The following is a 25299-nucleotide window of genomic DNA, read 5'->3' on the forward strand; positions in this document are numbered from 1 at the left end:
GCACTGCAAAAATGTCTTTCTTACTTAGTATTTTTGTCTTGTTTTCAGTAAAAAAAAATATCTAAAAAAAATCTTAAATATTTTCTTGAGCAAAATTACCTAGGAAAATAAGCAAAAAAATCTGCCAGTGAAACAAGAGAACTTTTCTAAAATTAAGTGTTTATGGAAAAAGTAAAATTATTTCAAGAGAATTTTTCTTATTATATTGACAGATTTTTTATTTTTTTGCTTGTTTTAAGCACACATTTACTTAAAGTTTATATTTTTTGTCTAAACTATACTTATTTTGCTAGGTCATTTAGCAAATCAAGAAAATACATCTTTATTTAAGATTTTTTTTTGATATTTTTACTGAAAACAAGACAAAAATACCAAGTCATTTTTTGCAGTGTGACTCCATTAAATGTTCTTGTGATAAAGAATGTGTGTGTGTGTGTGTGTGTGTGTGTGTGTGTGTGTGTGTGTGTGTGTGTGTGTGTGTGTGTGTGTGTGTGTGTGTGTGTGTGTGTGTGTGTGTGTGTGTGTGTGTGTGTGTGTGTTTGTGTGTGTGTGTGTGTGTGATGTAGATTAAACATGAACGGGCCAAAACGGACATGGCAGCAGGTCAAAATCAAATACAAGAACATTCTGCAGAATGGTATGGTCCCTGACTAATATTTAACAAAGCACAAGCATATATTGTACCCAGAAGGTGCCTGCTCACACATTGTCTGTACTGTTTTAGCAGTGAAAAAGAATACCCACAGACAAGGCACGGGTGGTGGGTCACCAAAGGCTGACCTTACCCCAGCAGAGGACATGGCCTTGGAGCTAAATAAAGGCAGGCCCGTCTTAGAGGGGATCCCTGGGGGGAAAGAGACGAGCATAGGTTCCTCCCAAGATGCCACCCGCTTCATTCAAGGTATGTCCTTCCATCTCTACATGGGATACAACCACATTCATATTGAATCAATTTGGACTGTCTGACTTTGGTTTACCTATTGCCTTGCAGTGTCTGGCAGCACGAATTTGGCCTCTTATGATGTTTGTGCGGTATACTGTGTGTAATACGAGGCTGCAGGGAGGCTACTGCATCCATTCATTTGTCTGTTCAGTTGATGTGTATGGATTTGTCCTGCATTTATTTTAGTGTGCAGACATGCAGGGTGTGTTATATACAGACCTTTGAATGTGTATGTATCATTTTGTATAATATGCTTTGATTCTGTGCTTTCCATCTTGTAGAGTCACTGTGACTTCAGTTTCGAAAGGAGCTGATGGTTTACCTGCTTTGTTTTGTCCTTATTCAATAAAGGAACATAATGTTACACATTGTGTTTTTATATTCATATGGAATGTGTATTTGTGTATTTGTTTATATGACAGAGTACTAGGGCCACACTGAGGAAAAAGGATAAAGTCATACATTTATGAGGCTGGTTCTTTCTGCAGAAAAGCTACATATTCTTTTTACAGTTTTGATACTTATGACAATTTATACCATGGGCTGTTTAAATACTCGATTCTGATTGGCTGGAAGGTGTGCAGTAAAACCCTTTAATGCACAGGTAGTTCCAGTCAGTTTGATTACAGTTACAGTTCGAAATGAATCCGCTACTATAAACATTGGTAACCATAGTAACACAGTTACACTTGCAAGCAGAGTGAGAGACTCATATGAAAACGTTTATTTAGGTAGGCTAAATGGATGATTTTTGCATATCGTTTAATTTGTATGGTGAATATGGCAATTTTGAGAAATGGGCCCAGGCACAAGACGAAAAAGAAGACTTGTTGAATGACAAAAAGCGGCACAAAGAATTAACAATAAATAAATGACATGATTAGTTCAAATAAAGATTGCCTTGTCAATGTCAGTGTTGCCTGTCATTCATAAATAATTTTTATAAATCCATTAAAGAATCATTAAGTTAGCTATATGCTTAAGCAACGAGGGGACTGGAGCTGCTAGACTTTAAAGAGACGCACACAGGTAACGTTAACTCGCGCACGCATCTCTCTCTCTCTCTCTCTCTCTCTGTTCCTTCTCTTTCAGTTCTCTGTCTCTCTCTTTTAATAATGAATTTAAATAAATGTGAGGATTCATTCAAATAAAAGCAATCCGATGGCTCTACTTTATTTAAAGTGGACGGAGTGCTAGAACTAACGAGCCGTAACTTAAGAAAATAACCGTCATTTTTACACGTCTGTTAAAAAATTACACTGTGAACATCAGTTAGCTTTAACTTGTTTTTAACTTGGCAAATAACCAAGGTATAAGCGGGATATACCTTGGTTCGTAGAGGCGTAGAGGCAACCACCCTCCGCTTCGCGTCGGGCGGTTCTTCGCCTCTACGTCGTGCATTAAAATCCTTTAATGCATGGCTAGCTGTGGATTATCCCTTACGTGATGAAACCCTAAACCAAATTTTCTGAGATTTTAACAGATGTATGTGTGTTGAACACCATTGAAGACAATGTTAGCATCTGTTAGATTTAATAGTATGGGGAAAATGGTTAAATTTTTGTTTTTTTCTGCTATTTTCGTCTTCCGGGTTTAAAATCTTCATCGTGTCCACGTCACAGGCAGTGACGTGGCAGAGCACTATAGTACTTTGATGACTCATCGGTGTCTCATAATTATTCATGTACTGAGTTTTCTTATCCAATGAGAAGACACTTTCTCTTAATTATTCATGACACCACGTGGAACTTTCCAATGACAGACATGTCAAACTGTGATATCGCGAAGTAGATGAGAGAGGCAATGATGGGACGCGCGTTTGTTTTCGTGGTGCAAAAGTTCCAGTGCATCTTTCCCCGCGATTCTGCCAGGGCTAGACTCCGGCCATCAACCACGCGGACACATCTAAACTATGTATGTGTAGCAACCATTTAACTGGAGAATGGTGGACTTCGGCCTTGTAACACCAATGCAGGTTTCGTCTTGCGAGTGATGCGGTCCCGAGGACTTTTCTATCGCTTCAGAGGTGTGTGTGTGTGTGTGTGTGTGTGTGTGTGTGTGTGTGTGTGTGTGTGTGTGTGTGTGTGTGTGTGTGTGTGTCTAAAACGTAACCCTGACCGTTATGCCTTTTGTTAAATAATCACTCGTTATTAAAATGTAGATATTTCGATAATACCTCAATTGTATGGAACGTATGCTTAGTTTGTGCAAATTTCTATGTCACTGTCCATCTTTATTATGTGGGTTTAGGGGGCGCGTAGATATAGGCTATGTACGGAACGTTTTTTTTTTTTTTTTTTTTTTAAGCGGAAAATGTATTACTTTCAAATGCATTTATAGTTAGTGTGTATATAAACAAATATTTATTTTATAATGACATAATTATACATGTACATTTAAATGTTTTAAATACAATTATGATTACTGTAGTAGGCTAATATGTAGCAGGGCATTCAGTTACTTTTGAAAAGGACAAAAATAAGGTGTCCGTGTATTTCATTAGATTGTAACTTTGCCAGCTATTAAAAAATCTAGCATTTCCTCACGTTTTACCACTGATTTTTAGTGACAGTCGATATGCATGCATGGGCCACTGGCGATGACAGTTTCCCCCCCTCCCCTCTCCCCTGCCGTGCCATACCACACCCACTCCCCTCCCTTCTTCTCACAGCCACCACGCCCAATTAAGTTGCATTTTTCAAAAAGATTGTGAGCTAGACTTGAGCTGAAAGAGGGGGGTTTCATGACCCTTTAATATTCTGGCACATCAGCATGTCTTTGTTTATGAAACCATACTGAAGTACAATTTCACGAAATGCCCCGCATCTGTCATTTTAACAACTGTCCTCCTTTAAAACAACTGGTTACAATATTATGACTTGTCTTTTTTTTCCCTCTGTGGCCCTAATATTCTATCATTTTATATATAGCCTTATAGTCTATGGGAAACTGTAAATTATCTAATGATAGCAACATCATCTAAAAATCATTATTTATCCAAAATGATTGAAATTAATGATCACAAACGTTTAAATAATGACAGTGGGTCTAGTTATATGTGATAACAATGTATAGTGAGCAGTGATATAACTATTGGTTTCCATTTGTGGTGACTGCTGACTGACATTAGGGATGAGATTAAATAGATCCTGGAATTTAGCCTGGTCTGGAGCAGGCTAGCTCCACAGAATAAATCTCCATGGTAATTTATACCATAACATATCCTCCTGCCCCCTATCCAGCTTTAGTGCAACCGGATTACGGATCAATTGAGCCAGGATCACCAAGATATCCTGGCTTAATCCCTTATCCTAGTTGTGTGCAACAGGCCCCTGGTAGTACTTTTTCAAAGTTCAGGAACTTTCAGGGGTGGGACTTGTGCGCTGCACAAGCTGATTGGTTGTGTTCACACCGCATTTTGGTTGGATGACTCCACGCAGCATTTATTTATTTTTAACCTCCCTTTTTAAAAAATCTATTGCGGTTCGTGTCGTGACTTCGTGCAGTAAGAGTTGTCTGTCTGCAAATATGGAATTTAATTAAAAAACAAAACAAAACTGGTGGACCGGCGACGAGTTTCAGGCATTATTAAGGGAATTTGTGGAAGAGGAAACTTTCTGCGCGTTCGTCCAGCCATCTCACGGTCAATGTCCGCAATAGCTGATAACATACAAATTTTATATCTAACGTTAGCATTACGAGCTTACTGAACACGCTTTATCAGTGCTCGTCTCTTTTCTGCCACAGCTTTTATTATTAAGTCATTATGTTTACACATTGTCATCTATTGCAAGGCACTACAAAGTTTGTAGTACAAATGTTACAAATTTACTATAACAGGATTGAAATAGCGCTTTGAGGTTAGTAACAAACAACTATTTACAAGACTATTCACTATTTATGATTGATAGACGGGGTTCAGGCTTTTTTTTTTAGCGTATTTGCGAAAGAGGACATTTTTGCGCGTTCGTCCCAGGCACAGTGCTCGTCTATTTTGTTTTGTTAATTACCTCGTTAGTAAACCAATACATAACTGCAGCACAGTTTGAATCTCCTCCATATACTTATTATAAATGTGGTGCTCAAAACTGATTACTGTCAGTTGCGCGCAATCGCGCGCAGTTTACCTTCCCGGTACTTTAGACCGCGGTGTAAACGCAGAAAGCAACCGGTCTGGGGCAAAAAAAGTTCCTGGGACAAATTGTTCCGGGTAATTTCGGTGGAAACGCGGCTAAAATTTCTGAAACCAACATCCTCATGTTCACGAGAGCCTCATCAATGCTGTCCTTTTTGTACAACACACCATAACAACAGCATTTTGTAAACACTTAATTTTTTTTAATAAAAAAAAAAAAAAAGAAGAAGTAAACTTTCACCCTGGCGGCCATAACGTCTTTGACCGAGGATTTGCACGAAAATGCCTTAACATGGATGATGCATTATTATTGTAGGCCAGCCCCTGGGAGCAAATCAAAAACTGGACCTAAAAAAATGAATGATAATTAAGGATATAGGCCTACTTCTCTCTAACGTATGAAGTCATCTAGGCTAGTGCGTGGACCATTATTGTAATACATAAATCCAAATACAGTATATTATCAACCTTATTGGGTGACATCAAATGAAAATATTCCCACATTTCAGAACGCCCTCTTTTTGCAAAAGGCTCCATGACAAAATCTCGCAACTCTCACAATAAAATCCTAAACTCTCAAAATACACTCCAAAACTGTCACAATACAATAAATTCTCCTAAACTCTTGCAATACAATAAACGATTCAATGCAACGCACTTAACAACCCACAAGGGCGCGCCATTTGTTTTGAGAGTGTCCAATTTGCTCAGTCTTTCTGGAGTAATGTTAATGCCTTGATTGTCCAAAATGTGGTCTCTGATTTTTCCTTATCTTATAAACACATTCTTTTGGGGTTTTATATTAATGACAATAATCTAATCAGAGCAAGTTTTTGTATTAACCTCTTTTTATTTATTGGAAAGTTGTATATCCACAAATGTAAATGCACAAAGAGTAAACCCCTCTTTGACATCTTCAAACAAGAAGTGAAGTTGAACTTAAATACAATGTCAGCGTCTATAAATATGAAAGCTATAAAAACTGCTAGAATTTGTACCATGTTTAATATTCTCTCATAATATGCTTTTCTTTTTTTGTGCCCCCACTTTTTCTCTTTTTTTCTTCTTTTTTCTTTTCTTTCTTTTACTTCTCTTTGCAAATAATTTTCAATAGATAAATCAGGCTTTTTTATATTATTTTTCTGGTTGATTATAGAACTATAACGTGTTTATTGTCTGAAAGTTTATCTGTCTGTTTTTGTATCTTATGTTTGTTAAAAATTGTAATAAAAAATTCATTGGTGTCATTGGTCACGTGATTTTGATAGGACGAATCAAGCATCGACACAAAGCTTCACTGAAAATCGCTTCATTTTTTTTTATACGCTTCGGAGCTTTTGTGTCAGAGCTAACATCACTAATAAATGTCTCCTTTCCTCTCTTCTGAATGTCTCCATAAAAGCATCAAAGAATCAGCGATCAGAAGGAGCTGAAACACTTTTAAAAAGGTTTTTTTTGTGATTCTCATGGTGATTTTTTAATTATCATTTAGAAAGTTAAAGTAAAGTTAAAATTGCTGGAGCTCAGTAAAAACAGATTCAGTGAGAAACTCAAACTCTTCTGTCTGAAGGCCAAGTGAAGTGAATATGTTTATATGATATAAGGTAAGAAATGTCTCTTGTTGATATGTAACGTATGCTTCCTGTTATTTTGAGAGCATAAAATAGGAAGTAGACTAAGCAAAAGTGTGTTTTTTTTTCTTTTCTTTTTTAAAAATGTTTTATTAAACATACAGATGAAAACAGAGAACAATACAGTGAAGGAAACATTGTCTGCACTTTCTTTTATCTTGTCCCCACACTTAACTCTTAATGACAGTCAAAACAGTAGGGGCAAAAGGGGGTGAATTCAACGGTGTGAAGACAAACGGTGCCTTGACAAACTTTTCTTTTCTTTCTTTTACTTCTCTTTGCAAATAATTTTCAATAGATAAATCAGGCTTTTTTATATAATTTTTCTGGTTGACTATAGAACTATAACGTGTTTATTGTCTGAAAGTTTGTCTGTTTTTGTATCTTATGTTTGTTAAAAAAATTAATTTAAAAAAAAGGGCTATTTTTAAACTTTTTTGTGTGTCCCCTTTAAACTTTTGATTCAGAGTACGGAGCAGTCACGTGGGTGTGTGTGAAACTTTTGAAACTTTTAGCCTAGGCCTAAGCAAAACGAATAAAATGGTCATAAGAATTCATAAGAATAAGCTTCCAAATACCACAAAAATAATACACTTTATGTAATCAATAAATCTTTCGTATTTTCTTTTCATCCCTCTCAGTGTCTCCAAATAGGCTATATTAGAAATTCCTCTTTGAAAACCAATAATCCTGGAGGAAATTTGAAAAAATTACATTTGTGTATGTAAAATTTCAGGAAAAGCAACAGATTATTTATTACATAAGATACCTTTTAATCCTTAATCAACAAACTGAATGTAACAATTTCCCATGACAGTGTCAGTCTTACAGGTATTTTTTGTTGCATCCAGCTAAATGCATCATTCCAGAATGCATTTACCAAATTACACTAAAAAAATAAAAAAAAAGTGTTCAACCGTTTCAATCTCTAACTTGCATATTTGACATATATTTGAATCCCCAACATTAAATCTTTTTATTAAAAATTATTTTGCAGAGTATATATGATTCAAAACTTTAAAGTGATAAAGTGATACATTTGAAAGTGATTGCAGTACCAGTTTTACATATGGTTCCTTTAATAATTTAATAAAATGTAAAAGTATTAAAAAACTCTAAAGTAATAATCAAAAGGAGTACAGTGCATATCCATGGTTTTAACCATGCCTCATCTTAAAATTATATAATTATAAGGAATTGTGTAATAATATCTGTGTGGTATTTCAGTTAAAGTTTATTTTCAAATTCTGTTGCACTTAACTTCACTGTGTATATTGCAAAATTACTGTAAACATTAATGGCACCTTATATATTACTTATTTTAATCATTCCCCTGTGATGGTTCTTATTTATTTTTTGTGTATTATATATTAGGCTATAAAACATTTATGCCAATACAGTTTGAAGTTAAACTGACTACATACAGTACATTGTCAGTCTCCAGTATCCCATATTATTCATGCCAACTCAAAAAAAAAAAAACAAAAAAAAAAAACTCATAACAGTGATAAAAGGTGGGAAGTCCTTGAATAGTGCAGTACAGTGCAAGCACCGACTCGGACTTACCATTAACACAAACAATCCACGGTTATTTGAATTAATTGTTGTCTGGAAATGCCCTGAGAATTAAATAAAAATAATAATGATGAAGTTAATACATCAAAAGCTGGAAGGCCTGTTATGTTTAGAATGGTTCCTGCTTACTGTAATGTCGTCACAGCTGTACTCCCTCCATGGCCCATTGACATGTTTTGCTAGTTGTCTGTGAAATGTAATATTTAAACGAAAAAAAAAAAAAAAAAAAAATACTGATAAAAGATAAAATATAGGCCACAATCTGATACTGAGGAACACATTTTTTTGTGCAATGCGTGCAACAATCAACATGACTTCATTCATTTAAGTCTTTCTGCTCTATTTTAAGACATCTTCCAAGCCTTAATTTGTTTAAAAGCGAATTAAGATTTTTACAGATCCTTACAAGACCCGCAGAAACCCTGTCATTTCGAATGCTAACACGTATCATAAAACATGTCAACTTTTTTTTATAAATCTGGCATCTCTTACACTTAAAAGCCGTTAACACAAACGCACAATTGTTAAAACCGCATTAATAATGCTTATTGACTTACTGCCATCGAATCCATCGCTTTCGAACAATCGTTAACATCTTCCGAAAGTGATTTAAATGAACTTGTATGCGCAATTAACAGCAGTCAGTACGGCGCACGTAAACAGATGATACGATATATTTTGCGAATGCGTGGTGACATATAGGCTACGTGATGCAAATAACTGAAACGTAGAAAAATGACACATACGTGAAAATGAATGTGAAACATAGAAAAATGAAAAGGTAAAATAAGCTTAACCTTTTTTTTTTATCACTGTAAGTCTTCAAATTGATCAACATTTAACATTAAATAACGGTTAACTTTGGTTCAACTTTTCATTTCAGGCCTCAACATTACCACTTGTCCAGGATAAGTGTTTTTTCTTTATCTTTTTTTTTTTTCTTTTCTGTTTTTTGAAGGGGCAAGTGAAAGAAAATTTTACTTGCCCGGCCGGACAAGTAGCCTAACTAGGGAAGCATCGAAACGCGAGAATGATTCTGATTTTATTAGCTACATTCAGTGTAAAGATCGTTTGATAATGGATAGTGTATATTCTGGTAACAAGGTCATGCTGCCTGAGATTGACTTTCTTTCGTGGAGAAATCGAAACAAATGAGCGCAACAGCAGCACACAAGAATCTCATAGAAGATGTAACGAGTTAGCTCAAAGGGGAAATATTAATAATAACTATTAATAACTAATAATAACTATAATTATCAATTATGATTAATTATTAATATTTGGGTCAGTTAATTGGATTAACTTGAGGTAGCTAAATTAATATTACAATCAATTAATAAGTTCCAACGAACTCTTTTGATTATTAATTTATTCTAAGGAAAAGCGTATCTTTCATGGCCACCGAAAAATAATTATTTCTTACAGCGCTTAGAGCATGTAACAAGATCAAGATCGTAAAATGGACTTTGTTGCAAGCAGAGAAACAGAACCAAATACATATTGTGTGCAAGTTGTAATAACTAAATCACAAACTAAACTAAACAAACATACATACATACATACATACACACATACATTATGTTTGTGACATGCATAGGTAAAATGGTGAGTGATATGGAACCGGAAGCAGGAAATATCATTTTCAGAGCACCTCATTAAATTGATACTTGCATGGTCTTTGTGCAGTGGACAGTTCTTGAAGTGGTTGAAAATTGAGTTTGTTGATGGGTCCGTGAGTGTCAAATGTCACTGAACAAGTTGCAATCGTTTTCTTCTCTGCTGGATGGAGAAGATATGATGAACTTGCATGGTTATTTCGACACTGTTCTCATGGCTGGAGTGCAGATTATGGCCTGCCAGCTCTGGGCCTTCTGGGATGGACTTCTTCTGCATTGAATGAAGACATTGAACTCCTGAGGTTGTCCTTGATGCTGTTGTGGTTGAGAGAGTCCTCTCTCTCCTGAGTGAGCACATGGCTGTGGTGAGTCAAAGCCTGCTGCCCTGGGGCCTGCTGAGGCCATGCTGGATAGCACGGCATCCTGAACGTACCGAGAAGCCAAGAGATGATTGTTGCAAGAGTGATGGTAAGGTTACCGTTTTCTTCTTGGTTGGATTGAAGAAAAGACAGTCTAACTCCTTTGGTAGTGTGAATGGATGGCAGGCGGTGCTCATGGCTTGCTGGGGCCCCACAGTATCAACTTGAAGAAGCAGCAGTTGAGGCCAGAAGAGAAGCGAGAGAGGGAGGGTCACTGTGGATTTGTCTCTAATAAAGCCTGATAAAGGCCCCACCTCTCCGGGTTTGCTTGACCAATGAGAAGGGTGGAATTTCCAAGCGGGAAGATTCCTCTGTGGTTGATTTATGAATCTTTGTTCTAAGCATGCTCATTTGCAATGGCAGCTGGATTGGTTTCTGATGCCGAAACTAAGAAAGATTCTTGTAATACTAATATGTTGCACAGCTATCGGCATATCATGTACACAATCATTTCGATCTTCAAAGTACCAATTTATAGAGACCAAACATGGTATGTGTGAGGTTACGTTGACTGGTGGTTCTATAATAAAATACATAGTACCAAAGAGATAATAGTATCAACAGATAATAGTATTAAAAGACAACACAAGACAGTAAATCATTCACAAAATGTTCTGGAATGCATGTTAATTTCATGTTAATCAGTTCATTGATAAATGAATGCAGGAAAGTCTGTTCTGATGTCTGTAGGTTTTGTGAGCAGGGGCCCTGTTCACATTGCTAAAAGTCATAAAACCAACTTATCTGATCGTGGTCGTGGTAACTAAGACCTTCTTGCCCTGTTTGGGTGGATTGGGCCACAGATCCCAGAGTGAGTTCTAAATACCATTTGTTAAACTATAACAAATGCTTGTGTCTGAATTGTCTCAGTCGTTCCAGAGATTAGAAACATTGGTCGAAGAATTGAAAGGTCAGATAACAAAGCTGGAAACGCGCATCATAGAGGCCGAAGAATGTATTAGCATCATCGAGGACTCCGTGATGCGTCACGGGAGGGCGATTCGATACCTGCTGCAACGAGAGGTGGAACTATCTGCCAGGTGCGATGATCTGCAAAACAGGCTGAGACGAAATATCTTGAGAATCTACCAAGTGCCTGAAAACAGCGAGGATGGGAAGAATCCAATTGAGTTTGTGAAAGAATTATTCACAACTCTAAACTCTCTTCCCAATAGTGACATAAAAATTGAAAGGGCTCACAGAGCACTGGCTCCCAAGCCAAAAGAAATGGAACCACCCAGATCAATAGTAGTAAAATTCACGGATTTCTCGGTGAAAGAAGTGATTCTACGTCAGGCCTGGATACAAAAACAAGTCATGTATAATAACAGACAAATTTACTTAGATAATGACTACTCTCCGGATCTGCAGAGAAAAAGAGCTCAGGTGCGTGACGTGATTAGACAACTCAAAAAGAAGGACATTACTCTAGGAGCTTCTATCCTGCACAGTTGAAGATCAGCCTAACCACCGGTGACAAAACTTTCTCTACATTGGCGGATGCTCTGCCAACACTACAAGAGCTTGGTATCAAGACGCAAAGAGGGGAATGCGACGCACTGGAGATGGAGCTGTCAAAAACCCTGTGGCAGACGTGGAAAGGAGGCCGTAGCAGGATTAATCAAGCAACGATGTCAGGTGTGGATGTTAAAGCTTTCTTCTCAGAGCAGATCATTTAGTTTTGTTTCCATGAACAAATACAAGCAATTTTTTTTTCTCCCTTCCCTTCATCGTGATAAGCAGGGGCGTTTCTAGGTTTTAAAAACATCAGGGGCTGAGCCTGAAACATCAGGGGCTGGTGTGGGTAATAAGATAGATAACATGATTCGATACAGAGAATAATGTATATTTTAGGCCTATATGCATTGGGTCAGACTAGTTAAAAAATTCAGTCCTGGCACTGTTGCCACACCAGCCCATATTACCACACAGACACACACATTAAAATGTGAGGTAGTTAGGGGGGTTCGGGGGCATGCTCCCCCGAGAAAATTTGGATTTCTCGGACCTACATATGTGCATTTTAAGGTGTTTGAAGGCCAACATTTTTTTTTATAACAATTATAGCTTTAAAAGCATGTCAGTGGGCAGTATACATAAATTATTTGTCAAGCAGATAACAGATTCTTAAACATGAGAATGAGGATAAATGTTGAAATAAATGATCCACACTAGAAAATGGAAATGCAAAATGTTTCTGCTTATAGTTGACAATACACAATCACATATTCCAAACAGGAATGGCCTTAAATGAGAAATCTTTCAAGGATTATTTTGCATAGATGTAAACTTTTTAGCATTAAAGTTTGGTTTCAGCAACTTGCTTCTTTCTTGAGTTAATCAATGTTTTTGGCACTATTAAATCAGTTCAATTAAATTTCAATTGTTCACTCATAAAGACAGTCACTTGGTCACATTTTTGGTCACAAAATATTTAGTTTTGATGACTTTGCAATATTAATAAAATATTAGAATATTAATAATGAAAAATTAGTAGGGCTACGCCAAAATGTGTAACTTATGTAGCCTACAAAGGAATACAAAAGCCCCGACATAGAGTTTTGACGCAGCTTTAATCTCCCTTTTGGTTATTTCAATACTTAATTGACGACAGAACACGACGTTACATGCTAGTAGTTTATTTTGCGTGATACAGGGCGCGCCGCATTTGCGCGTGATTGAAGAGTGCGCGCCGCGAGCAAACGGCTGACACGACAGTAAGTTAGTTTTTCAGAGTTTTACTGACATATAGCCTGACAACATCTGGTCTGACAGAAGACTGTGCGGCGGTGCTGACTGCGTTATTTTTTTATTTTATTTTTTATTGCTGTGAGATTGTTTGCTGTTGCGCGCAAATCCTGGAGATGAACTTGGATAGCTAAATCGCTCACGTTGTGCGTCTCTGTGTGAGAGTTACCATAGTAACTTTGATCTGCTTGAACACATTTTAATCGTCTTTAATACATGATTGATTCCGAAGGATATATTAAAAGACCCGGTCAATTTTTTTTAATAAATACAAAATTATTAAAAAATAATAATAATTATCAATAAATTAAATTTTTTGAGATCCGGGGCTATAAAAAAAACATCCGGGGCTGAAGCCCCGGATGCCCATGTCTAACGACGCGCCTGGTGATAAGTGAACTTGAGGTGAGAACTATAATTTGTTAACGGGGGGGGCTATATCAGAGACCGTAAGGTGATCAAGACATTTATGCCATGGCCACATTAGGACTGGTAATTATTATTATTTTTTTTAATAAATGCGGAAGTAATAACACTTACTGAGTGGATGACACTCGCCCTTTGGGCTGCGACCCCCTCAAGGGAATTTTTCCCCAGAGAGACGGAGTCACAACTCTCTGCCCACTTTCGAACGGGAACTGTTTGCTGTTTTTATTTTTATTTGGACGAATCTACTTTGTGTCAAGTGCAAACAGTTGGATGTGCAAAAAGTCATTTTATTACGAACCATGGAAAGTTTAATGTCTGTTAGTTACAACGTGAAAGGGGATAGGTAGCCCAGTAAAGAGGAAGAAAATTCTAAATCAGCTTCAAGACATTAAAATGTTCTGTCCATAACTCCCCTCGTCCATTTCACGAAGTGAAACGAACTTCAAAATGGCGGCAGGGATTCCCCTGAGGGGAAGTGCTTAGGGAAGTTCGCAATTGCGTGTCTAAAAGTGGACTGGAACGCAGCCATAGCCTATGGTTTGAGTCAAGTCAAGTCAAGTATATTTGTATAGCGCTTTTCACAATACAGATTGTATCAAAGCAGCTTCACAGTATTAAATTTAAATAATACAACAAGGTTTGTTTCAAGTGGAATTTATTGATTGATAAAATAAAATAAAATATCCCCAAAATATCCCCAACTGAGCAAGCCAAAGGCAACAATGGCAAGGAACCGAAAAATTCCATCAAGTGACCTAATGGTGTCCTAAAACTCCATCAGGTGACCTAATGGAGAAAAAAAAACCTTGGGAGAACCCAGGCTCAGTCGGGGGCCAGTTCTCCTCTGGCATTTATGAGCTAGAGGCCGGATTGTAGTTTGAACTGTAAGATTAAAAATATTATATGAATGCCTGGCTGAAGAGATGCGACTTTAATCTAGTTTTAAACTGGGAGAGCGAGTCTGAGCAACGAACAGTATCAGGAAGACTATTCCAGAGTTTTGGAGCCAAATGTGAAAATGCTCTCCCTCCTTTGGTGGTTCTGGATATCCTAGGTATGACCAAAAGCCTTGAATTTAGTGATCTTAAAGAGCGCGATGGATTATAGGGCGATAGAAGATCCGTTAAATAGACTGGAGCTAAGCCGTTTAGGGCTTTATAAGTCAGTAGCAATACCTTGTAATTAATACGGAACTTTATAGGTAACCAATGCAGTGATGATAAAATCGGTGTTATATGATCATATTTTCTTGATCTAGTAAGAACTCTAGCGGCGGCATTTTGGACTAACTGTAGCTTGTTTATTGAGGATGCAGGACAACCAGCTAATAAAGCATTACAGTAATCCAGTCTCGAGGTCATGAATGCATGAACTAACTTTTCTGCATCAGAAACTGATAGCATATTACGTAGCTTAGCAATGTTTCTAATGTGGAAAATGGCTGTTTTTGTAACATATGAAATATGATTTTCAAAAGACAGGTTGCAATCGAGTATAACACCCAGGTCTTTTACTGTAGAGGATAAAGTAACAGGACATCCTATGATGTTAAAGTTGTATTGTGCGAGGTTTTGTGGGCGTTTTTTTTAACCGATAAGTATTACCTCTGTCTTGTCTGGATTTAATAAAAGAAAATTACGCGTCATCCAATCTTTTATATCTTTAACACACTCTGTCAATTTGGAAAATTTAGCGTTTTCATCCGGCCGTGATGAAATATATATTTGAGTGTCATCAGCATCACAATGGAAACTAATTCCATGTTTCCTTATAATATTTCCAAGTGGCATCATATATATTGAGAATAACAGAGGGCCCAACACAGATCCCTGCGGCACTCCATAGTTTACTGGAGTTATGATCGATTTTTCTCCATTTAAATAGACAAAATGGTAGCGGTCAGATAGGTATGATTTGAACCAGCTTAATGCTTGTCCTTGAACACCAGTATAATTTTGTAGTCGATCTAAGAGTATTGTGTGATCTATAGTATCGAACGCAGCACTAAGATCAAGTACAACTATAGTATTGAGATACAGCCTTGGTCAGAAGCTAAAAGTAAATCATTTGTGATTTTAACGAGCGCAGTTTCAGTGCTATGATGCGGTCTGAATCCAGACTGAAACTTTTCATAGATATCATTTTGTTGCAAGAAAGAGCCCAGTTGAGCGGACACCACTTTTTCTAATATTTTAGACATAAATGGAAGATTTGAAATGGGTCTATAATTTGCTAGATTATTATGATCTAATTGTGGTTTCTTAATGAGAGGTTTTATAACTGCCAGTTTAAATGTTCTTGGAACATGACCTAAAGATAAAGACGAGTTAATAATATTGAGGAGAGGCTCTTCCACTACAGGTAACACTTCTTTCAGTAGTTTAGTTGGTATAGGATCTAATAAACATGTTGTTGTTTTAGATGAAGTGATAAGTTTATTTAACTCTTTTTGATCTATAGTTGTAAAGCACTGTAATTGTTCTTGCGGGGTGATAATTGAAGCTGAATTATAAGGCGCGATTGAAGATTGAACGTTTACAATTGTGGTTCTGATGCTTTCTATTTTCTCAGTGAAGAAGGTTCATGAAATCATTACTACTGAACTGTAACGGGATATTTTGTTCGGGTGACGTCTGTTTATTTGTTAGTCCAGCCACGGTGTTAAATAAAAACCTTGGATTGTTTTGGTTGTTTTCTATTAGTTTGCGGAGATGCTCAGCCCTGGCCGCTTTTAGGGCCTTTTTATAACGTGACATACTGTCTTTCCACGCGATTCTAAAGACCTCTAAATTAGTTTGTTTCCATTTACGCTCTAAAATAGGGGGTTCTCTCTTTAGAACATGCGTAGTATTGTTGTACCATGGTGCTTTAATTTTCTCTCTGACCTTTTTTAATTTAATAGGTGCAACCACATCCAATGTTCTAGAGAGAATGGTGCTCATAGTGCTAGTTAGTTCTTCTAGTTCATCTGTTTGTTTGGGTTCAGGCAGCAGCTGAGACAGATTAGATAAGCAATTTGAGAAATTATCTATGGTGGATGGAAGGATTGTTCTGCCTGGTTGATGACGCGGCGCCGCATGACATATTACAGCAGTACGTAATATGCAAGTTACCATGTAATGATCAGTGACATCATCACTTTGTGGAATGATATCTATATCGGTTGGATCGGTTCCATGTGATATAATTAAATCGAGTGTATGATTAAGACGATGAGTTGGTCCGGTGACGTTTTGCTTGACCCCAAATGAATTTAATAAATCTGTAAACGCAGCCCCTAACGCATCATTTGGATTATCTACGTGTATGTTAAAATCTCCAACAATTAATGCTTTATCGACATTGACTAATAGGTATGAGAGAAAATCTGCAAACTCTTTTAGGAAATCAGCGTAAGGCCCTGGCGGTCTATATACGGTAGCCAAGGCTAGAGATAATAGGGATGTTTTTCTAACATCTAAGAGCGTAACATTTAGTACAAGTACTTCAAACGAAATAAACTTATAACCCGTTTTCTGAGTAACATTGAGAATATCTCTATAGATTGTTGCAACACCGCCGCCACGACCAATCAGACGGGGCTCATGCTTATAACAGTATCCAGATGGAGTAGACTCATTTAGACCGAAATAATCATTTGGTTTAAGCCAGGTTTCAGTAAGGCAAAGTACATCGAAGCTATTATCTGTGACTATTTCATTTACAATAACTGCCTTAAGGCCAATTTATACTTCTGCGTCGAGTGTACGCCGTAGTGTACGTCGTAGGGTACGCACGTAGGCGACGCCGTCGTGAGCATTTATACTTCTGCGAATGTCTGTGTTGCTCTGCAGTTACACCGCCGAAACGCTAGTTGGCGCGGGTGGGTTTTAATGTTCCAGTTCCACTGTGTTTACATTCCTCGCGGCTGTTTTGAGTTTAGGTTTCTACGAGCAATAGCGACTGAAGGAGTCATACAGATGGCTGTATTTCCGCACTTCTTCAAGCAATCTCTCGGTCACTTGGTCTATTTCCACGGCTCTTCACTGATCTTCGGAATTTAAAAATGGCGGGCGGGCGGTGCAGAGTGCAGAAGATCATTCCGGAAATGCGTAGGAGGAAACGCGATGCTATCCAGCCGACCAATCACAGATCTTGCGGTCCGCGTCGCCGCGACGCGTAGTTACATTTTTGAGGAGGTGCGTGTCAGGGTACGGCGAAGGGTACGACGTATGGTACACGTCAATGCGTATGCTACGCCGTACCTTCTACGCGAACCCGACGCAGAAGTATAAATTGGCCTTTAGGTGTGAGTGATCTAATGTTTAGAAGACCTAGCTTTAGAAATTGTTTTTGTTTACTAATAGCAACATTTTCTGTTTTAATAACAATTAGATTTTTCCTAGATCCTGCAGTAGATTTATTATTTGATCTCACTAAACGAGGAATAGACACGGTTTCTATGCAATGTTCTACACTAGTATTTATATCAGTTAAATTGGTGCAGCAGAGACTATGATTTGGACTTTTGGTTACTAGTCAAACGGTATTTAACATTTTGGAGATGTTATCCGACAGAAGATCCGCTCCGAATCTGCTTGGGTGTAAGCCATCAGCACGGAAAAGCCTAGGACGCTCCCAAAACAGATTCCAATTATTTACAAAGAGCAGTTTCTGCTCATTGCACCATGACATTAACCATTCATTTAGCGCAAATAATCTGCTGAATTTTTCATGCCCTAGTCGGTACGTGGGAAGCGGTCCTGACACAATGATCGTTGTTTCGGGCGATGTGCTGCGTACCGTATCGATCAGATTCCTGAAGTCTTTCTTCAGAACCTCCGTCTGGCGCAGCCTGATGTCGTTCACTCCCGCGTGCAGGACCACAGTTCCGACGCGCTCGTCACCGTTCAGGATCTCGGGAACGCGAGCAGCGATTTCAGAAACACGAGCACCAGGAAAGCAGTGACTGTGCCAGTGTTAATTTCGTTAACGAAAACTATGATGAAAAATGTTCCCCTTAGTTTTTCCCCTGACTAAGACAAGACGATGAGAGACGACACCCACGTCATTAAACAATAACTGTGACTATATCAACACATGCAATATCGTTGACGAAAAAAGACGAGACTGAAATGTGTTTAAACATTTTTTACACTTAACCAAAACCACTTGTTTGTGTCAAATAAAGGAGACGACAACACATTGACTGTTTTTACGAGCGTTCATGCTTACGGTTGCCAGATTTTAATAATTACCCCACAGTCAGAGCTTTTCTGTTAAAAGAACACGTTTTCTACCCGGTCTTTTCAATAGTATCTGGCAACCATGCTCGTGCGCTCTCTACACTGCTGAAGAAGCGTGTGTGATCTGAAAACACAGACTAGTAAACTGGAGTTCAGCGATCTTCATTCTAGATTTTCTACTTAAATTAAAGTGTCGTTCAGCCGGTCTGTGTTCTGCCACGAGCCGTTTGCGCTATCTGTGCTACTAAATCTATGATCAAAATATAGGCTGATATCCAGCAGTGTTTTTAATGTTGATCATATTATACAAACAAGAATGCAATGTTTCCTGAATATCCACACGATTTCAAATGTGACATTGATTTTATACAACAGTTCAACAAACAGAAGGGTAACATTAAATGATGTACTACATTTAAAACATTGTGTCAGTAGGATTATTGCTCTATTTTGCAACAAAAGCCACAGCAGAACTGCAGCACACAGCGGTAATTCGTGAACGATTCTGTGGCTTTGAATGAATCGTGAGATTCAATTACCCGTTCATAAAAATAGCAGCTTGCTTCCTTACTGAATGAATGAATGACTCCATGACTCACTCATAAAGACAGTGACTTACTACTGGCTTTAATTTAATATTTTAAAAGTACCGGTATCACTTTGTTTTTTACCATCATTGCATATTTATTGAACATTGTTTAATTTAAAAACATATTAAAAAAATATTGTCCCTTAATGGAAAAAGTGTGACTGCAGTCTAAGTGGAAGAGAGGGGGTACCAGGGGGTAGGGCACTCTAAAAACCACTGAACTAAGGAAAAGGGGTATGTAGAATTGCACAAGTGCTACTGCTAAAGACTGCAATGTCAATACAGCCTGTTACCTTCATTTACATTTCTCATAAGCTGAACTGAATTGACCTAGAGATAAAAATTTTAGGACATTTTTTGTCTAAAGACTACATATAAATAGCTACCAAAATGAATGTCGGTAACTGCAGTTTGACTAAAAGTTGACAAAAAAAATGCAATGACTTTTCGTCAACTAAAACTAGACTAAAACTATGAAAGACAAAATGACTAAAATGTGACTAAGACCAATATGTATTTTCGTCTCAAGATGAAAACTAAGACTAAATCAAAAATGGCTGCCAAAATTAACACTGGACTGTGCACCTTACTTTTACCTAACGTAGCGTGTACGTGCCGAACGATGGAATCGCCGATGATCACAGCATCGCGTTCTGTTTCAGGAAGAGGGGAGAAGCGGTTTTGTGTGGATAACTCGAAAACCGGGAGGGTCGGAGAGAGTCTTGGTCTACACCTGACTCGCGTCTTCCGCTGCGGAACCACCCAGGCTTCGTGGTGGCGTGTTGGAGCCGGAGTGAACGAGACCATGGCTGATCGCGACCGATGCTGAGGAACGCACGGAGTAGACGCGGTCGGAGTCAGCGGGTTAGTAACGTTAAACACTGATTTGTGTGCATCGGCGCGTGATGTTTCAAGAGCTAAACACCGGTCTCTCAGCTCGGCCTGTCTCAATAAAAGGTCGTGGATCTGTTTCTCAACAGCTTCCAGCTCAGACTGCAGTGCGTGCAGCTCAAATGTGTCCTCACCTGCACCAAAAGGTAGACTACTTACATCTGATATATTCGCCATTTTAACAGATGGACAGTGAGTTAGCAACGAAGCTACCAGTGATGCTATCAATATTAATACTAATTTATGACTGAAGTCTTGGATATAATCCGTTTTTTTAGTGGTAAGGGTGTAGAGTAGACGCACGATAGGCGAAACATTTTTTTGTTTGTAAGTGAGTGTGGAGAAGACGCGTTCAGCCGTGATCCACTGGAGTAACCTATAAGAGTATCCGGAGTTGGATCACTAAAGGCTTGAGGACGCGTCTGCTCAACAGTCCGCGTTGTAACTATGAGATTTGAGCAGTAGTGCTTCTCAGTGAGGAAAAGTAGAAAATGTTCGTTGTAAGTATGGTTTGTATGGTTTGAGTGACCTGAACCATATTTATTCATAATGTTCATACAATTTATGAAACTGACATCCTATTCAGTAGTAGTATGGGCAGAATTGCAGTATTTGGATTGAATTTAACCTCTAACAAACACATAAAAGACATGAAAAAAAAAAGACATTCAAAAAGAACATGATTTTTCATTTTCATTTCTATTTTAAAATAAATGTGGCACAAAAATTCTTTATAAGCCTTTCAAAACAAGATGATGTTTAGGTCTAAAACATCTCCCACACTCCCCCTACCGTTACATTTCACACCGCACCCTGAGCAAGTGTGTCTACACACTGTTGTAAAGTCACTCATCAGTAGACGTTTCAGCAGGAGGTTATAGAATTGCCTATTTAATTTCTTTTTCTTTTTTTTTTTTTTTTACTAACAGTCTTCTTAATTATAAAAAAAGTCTTCAAATTGTTCTGTTTTAGTAGATAATAAAAGTGCATTATAAAATCTATTTTGTCTGTGTGTTGTGTGCAGAACTGATGTAAAATTGGAGCAGCAGAAGTTTCTGTTTATCAGATCACAAACCTGTTGACGTGAGTATATCTGTCCATCTCTACTGAAGTCTTTGAATTAAGGAGAATTTTGACACATTTTTTAAACATTATTTTAGCCAGACCCGATGAGAAGATCCTTGTTGAAGACCCTGAAGAAGTAACAATAGCCTACAAGTTTGAGCCAAGGCTGATTTGTTCCTTAACTTTGCTCTTAAGTAACTCTATGTTGCATCAAGAAGAGTCGTATTGATCTTAAGATGTGTCCATCGCATTCTCCTGGAAATAGTAAAACCACTCTTGAGAAAGGGGGGGGAAACCCACCGGATGTCACTTTAGATGACATAGTTAAGAATTTGTTATTGTTTTTTAGTGGGTTTGTGTGCTTACATAAAGCTAAAAAAAAGATTCAAAAGAAATATGGCATCGAAAAACAGCATGGACATTATTGCTGGTCAGCTGATGATATCAAACGAGCTTGGGAAGAAACAAAAATAATGGGTGAATCATCAAGAAAAAGACGACACTGGTCTCAAGTGATAATGCAGCAAATTATAAAAAGATATATTTGTTATAGGTGTAAGCAAAATGCAGAATCCGGTGTTGAATCAGAAAGTCGGCCTACAACGTCTAGCACAGACGTAGCTCCTTCACCTACTGAAGTAAATTCAATTGCTAACTCAAACAACAGCGAAACCAAGAATGCTGCATTGTTGAATGAGAACAATACTTCAGTAAACAACTGTGAGCAGCAAAAAAATGAGTTGTGTGCAGCAGATGTGTATAATAAAGAGAATGTAAGATGGGAAGATGGTCTTCGGTCTACTGTTGATATGAAGCAAGCTTGTGGCAAAGCACAAAGAATGAAAGAAAATCCAGCAGGTAGATCATCTCAAAGCATTGCAGAACCGCAAATAGCTGAAGGGTTAAAAAAGGAGATGGTTAAGCAGCAGGCAGGAGTAGATTCCAGTGGAAATAAAGGTGAAGGCACAAATCACAGAGCCAACAAAAAATCAGAAAGTCAACTTTCAACTTCTAGTGAAAGAGATGATAAGAAGGAAGTTCCTAAGAGTCTTCTAACACAAGAAGGTGGAAGCGGCGAAAGTGGGAGCGGCAAAGAAAGTGGGAGCGGCAAAGAAAGTGGAAGCTGCAAAGAAAGTGGGAGCGGCAAAGACAGTGGGAGCGGCAAAGACAGTGGGAGCGGCAAAGACAGTGGGAGCGGCAAAGAAAGTGGGAGCGGCAAAGAAGGTGGGAGCGGCAAAGAAAGTGGGAGCGGCAAAGAAAGTGGGAGCGGCAAAGAAGGTGGGAGCGGCAAAGAAGGTGGGAGCGGCAAAGAAGGTGGAAGCTGCAAAGAAGGTTCAAACGAGTCTAATCCTCAAACCGTCTACATACGGATCCCACTTTCAGTCATGATTGGAGATGCATCAACATGCATTGACAACCCAGAAACAGTAACAGAAAATTACAAACCTATCTATAAATTAATAGACAGAGTTCCTAATCTTACTGAAATAAGGAAAAAAAAATCTTATGCTTTGTTATACGACAATCGGACCAGGAATGCTGCATGGGTGTATGAGATATTGAACAAGAGCACATTAATCAAAAAGATACCTCAAAATGACAAAAAGCATAGACCACCCTTTAAAGTGGATAACTCAGTTCATCCACTCTACCAAGCACCAGAGAACGTAAAAGGAGGTTTTTTCGGTGGCTATGGAAAAGGTCATCTTGCTTCGGCAGCCAATCACATGTGGTGTATGGAAGCCTATGAGGACACTTTTTTGATCAGCAACATGACAATACAAGATGAGAGCTTAAACAGAGACATCTGGAGTAAGCTGGAAGAAGATTGTCGAACAAAAATAGAGAAAGATGAAAATAAGATCCATAATATCCATTTGTACACTGGACCTCTTTACCTGCCAAGAAATGATTTTGAGGTGTGTTATAACATGACAAAAGAAAAAGCAGTGCCAACTCACTTCTTTAAGGTGATAATTGTGGAGAACAAAGATGATACAGTTGAGCTGATGTGCTATAAGATACCCAATGGGGGATTAGAAGCTGGCAAAACTTTTAAAGACTACGAACATGAGATTGAAGAAATTGAGAGAGACTCTGGACTGATCTTCAGAGAAAGCAGTTGCAATCAGGGAGAGATTGACATTAAAAAGACTGTGGAATGGAGTGGGAATGGATTTAAGGCTACGTCACAAGTCAACATAAGCACCCCACGTACCAATAACAATGATCGTGTTGACATCTGACGGGTTAAGCAAATAACCCTCATGTTTGCTTATTTCTTCTGTTTTAGTTAAAAACGGCGTCGTGTAAGCGGCCCCTAGGTTAAAAACTAATGATTTTTACAACAGAAATGAATCAATCAAAAACTTTCTGTAGCTGGACAATAACTTTTACAGTCAAAACAATCTCTGTTCCATTAATTTCCTATTATCACTGTAATGCTGCTTTGAAACAATCTGTATTGTAAAAAGCGCTAGATGAATGAAGGCTAGATAAATGAAGGTGACTTGACACTTTAAACACAGTGAGTTGTGTTTGATCATCCCTTTTAAGTGTGTTTGGATGAACTGACCATCGGTAGATTAAAAGAGTATTACATTTTGTGTATTGTGAAAAAGTCTGCCAACAGACTTGGTGAAGATGTCATTTCCTATGCAAACGTTGTTTCTGGGGCAACGCAACAGAACAGGAAGCCACCTACCCTCCATGAGATGACGGAAGCAGAGATGCTGGAGCTTGTGCGGAAGATCAGTATCAACGACTGTTAAAAGCTATGCCGTTAGAATTGCTTTTTGAAGCTTTGCTGTAATAAGTGTGTGGAAACCAATTTTAAAGGCAAAACCTGAGTTCAACTGAATTCAAGACTATAAGACGCAAACAAAGGACGATTTATTGCTCTTCCTTGCCTAGACAATCTAGTACGCCAACTTTTACTAGATGCAAGAAGCATGCTATCTTTAGCTATTTTTTACATCTGTTAGTTAGTACTCATTTATAATTCATTTCATCATTTCATAATCATTTATAATCTGTAATGTATTCTTTTCATTTGATTATTTTAATAAAGTTTGTTAAACATTTATTATAATCATCTGACTGGACCTTGGATTCTTTGAGTACCGTTTCCTTCTGCCTGGATCAGGAAGTCCTTTGTGAAGGAGACGCACATGGGGTGAGCATTCTTTTTGATAAAACAATTATTACCATGTATTTTGATTTGATCATATAGCCTAGCTAAAGAGGCAGCATTTAACAAGGTTGTTGTTATATTTCAAAAAAGGTTTAAGGAGTACCGCAAAAGACAGACTTATAATACTGGTGATATCTCTATTATTTTTATAGTAGAATATTAACTTGTATAGACTGATCGTCTAACTCCTTAAGGGCACGACTAAAGGATAGGCACTTAAAGTTTATAGAGATAAACTCTCGGTAACTAGAGTATGGTTTTAAGATAATTGGGAAACGGTATTAATCGTGATCCATTGCAGGATATAATATTTACCAATGACTTGGACCAAATAGCAAAGAAATGCAGTCAACACTGAAACTCTTCTCTCTCTTTATTATTGTATTGTAAAAATAGTTTTAAAGGGGACGTATCATGAAAATCCGACTTTTTCCATGTTTAAGTGCTATAATTGGGTCCCCGGTACATCTACTAAACCAAAAAACATGAAAAAGGACAACCCAGTAACTTTGTTTTGGTCAGACTTCCTCTGCAAGCATGCTGAAAAACGAGCCGCTCAGATTTCTCTCCCCTTCTGACGTAGGAAGGAGATCTTTTTATAATATTATCGCCACTTAATCTGCATGTTTCCACCCATGGCACAGCTATTTTGTTTTTTAGCAAGCGACAACGGGGAACAAGAACATTGTGTATATTTGACAGTTTACTTTAAACAACAAAAAATGTGAATGATATATAATTAGTGAGACTTGATGTCTGACAGCCAGTTGTCTGTGTGCGTGTGCTTCAGATAATTGAGCTCAGAAAACAATCCATTAGAAATTTTAACTGATATGAAGG

At 37.9% G+C, this 25299-nt stretch overlaps 1 protein-coding gene, 1 long non-coding RNA gene and 1 pseudogene across 3 annotated transcripts in view; 2 read left to right on the plus strand and 1 right to left on the minus strand.

The window, feature by feature from the left end:
* Positions 1–25299, plus strand: part of LOC309510367 (NACHT, LRR and PYD domains-containing protein 3-like) — a 199806-nt pseudogene that overhangs the window by 107611 nt on the left and 66896 nt on the right. The gene's annotated exons all lie outside the window — the stretch shown is intronic.
* The window catches only part of LOC309513126, a 284332-nt gene continuing 260677 nt past the window's right edge, over positions 1645–25299 (minus strand). The window contains exon 2 of the long non-coding RNA XR_014211328.1: positions 1645–1938. This is a non-coding gene — a long non-coding RNA (uncharacterized lncRNA). The remainder of the gene's footprint in view (positions 1939–25299) is intronic.
* Positions 6537–24436, plus strand: LOC309510687 (uncharacterized protein). The gene is made up of 3 exons (XM_082185560.1): positions 6537–6682; positions 21226–21284; positions 21362–24436. Exon 3 carries the CDS (start codon positions 21503–21505, stop codon positions 23510–23512), a length of 2010 nt encoding a protein of 669 aa, XP_082041686.1. The 5' UTR covers positions 6537–6682; positions 21226–21284; positions 21362–21502; the 3' UTR covers positions 23513–24436.

Source organism: Leuciscus leuciscus (assembly GCF_965113295.1).
Source record: "Leuciscus leuciscus genome assembly, chromosome: 1".
Lineage (NCBI taxonomy): Eukaryota > Metazoa > Chordata > Actinopteri > Cypriniformes > Leuciscidae > Leuciscus > Leuciscus leuciscus.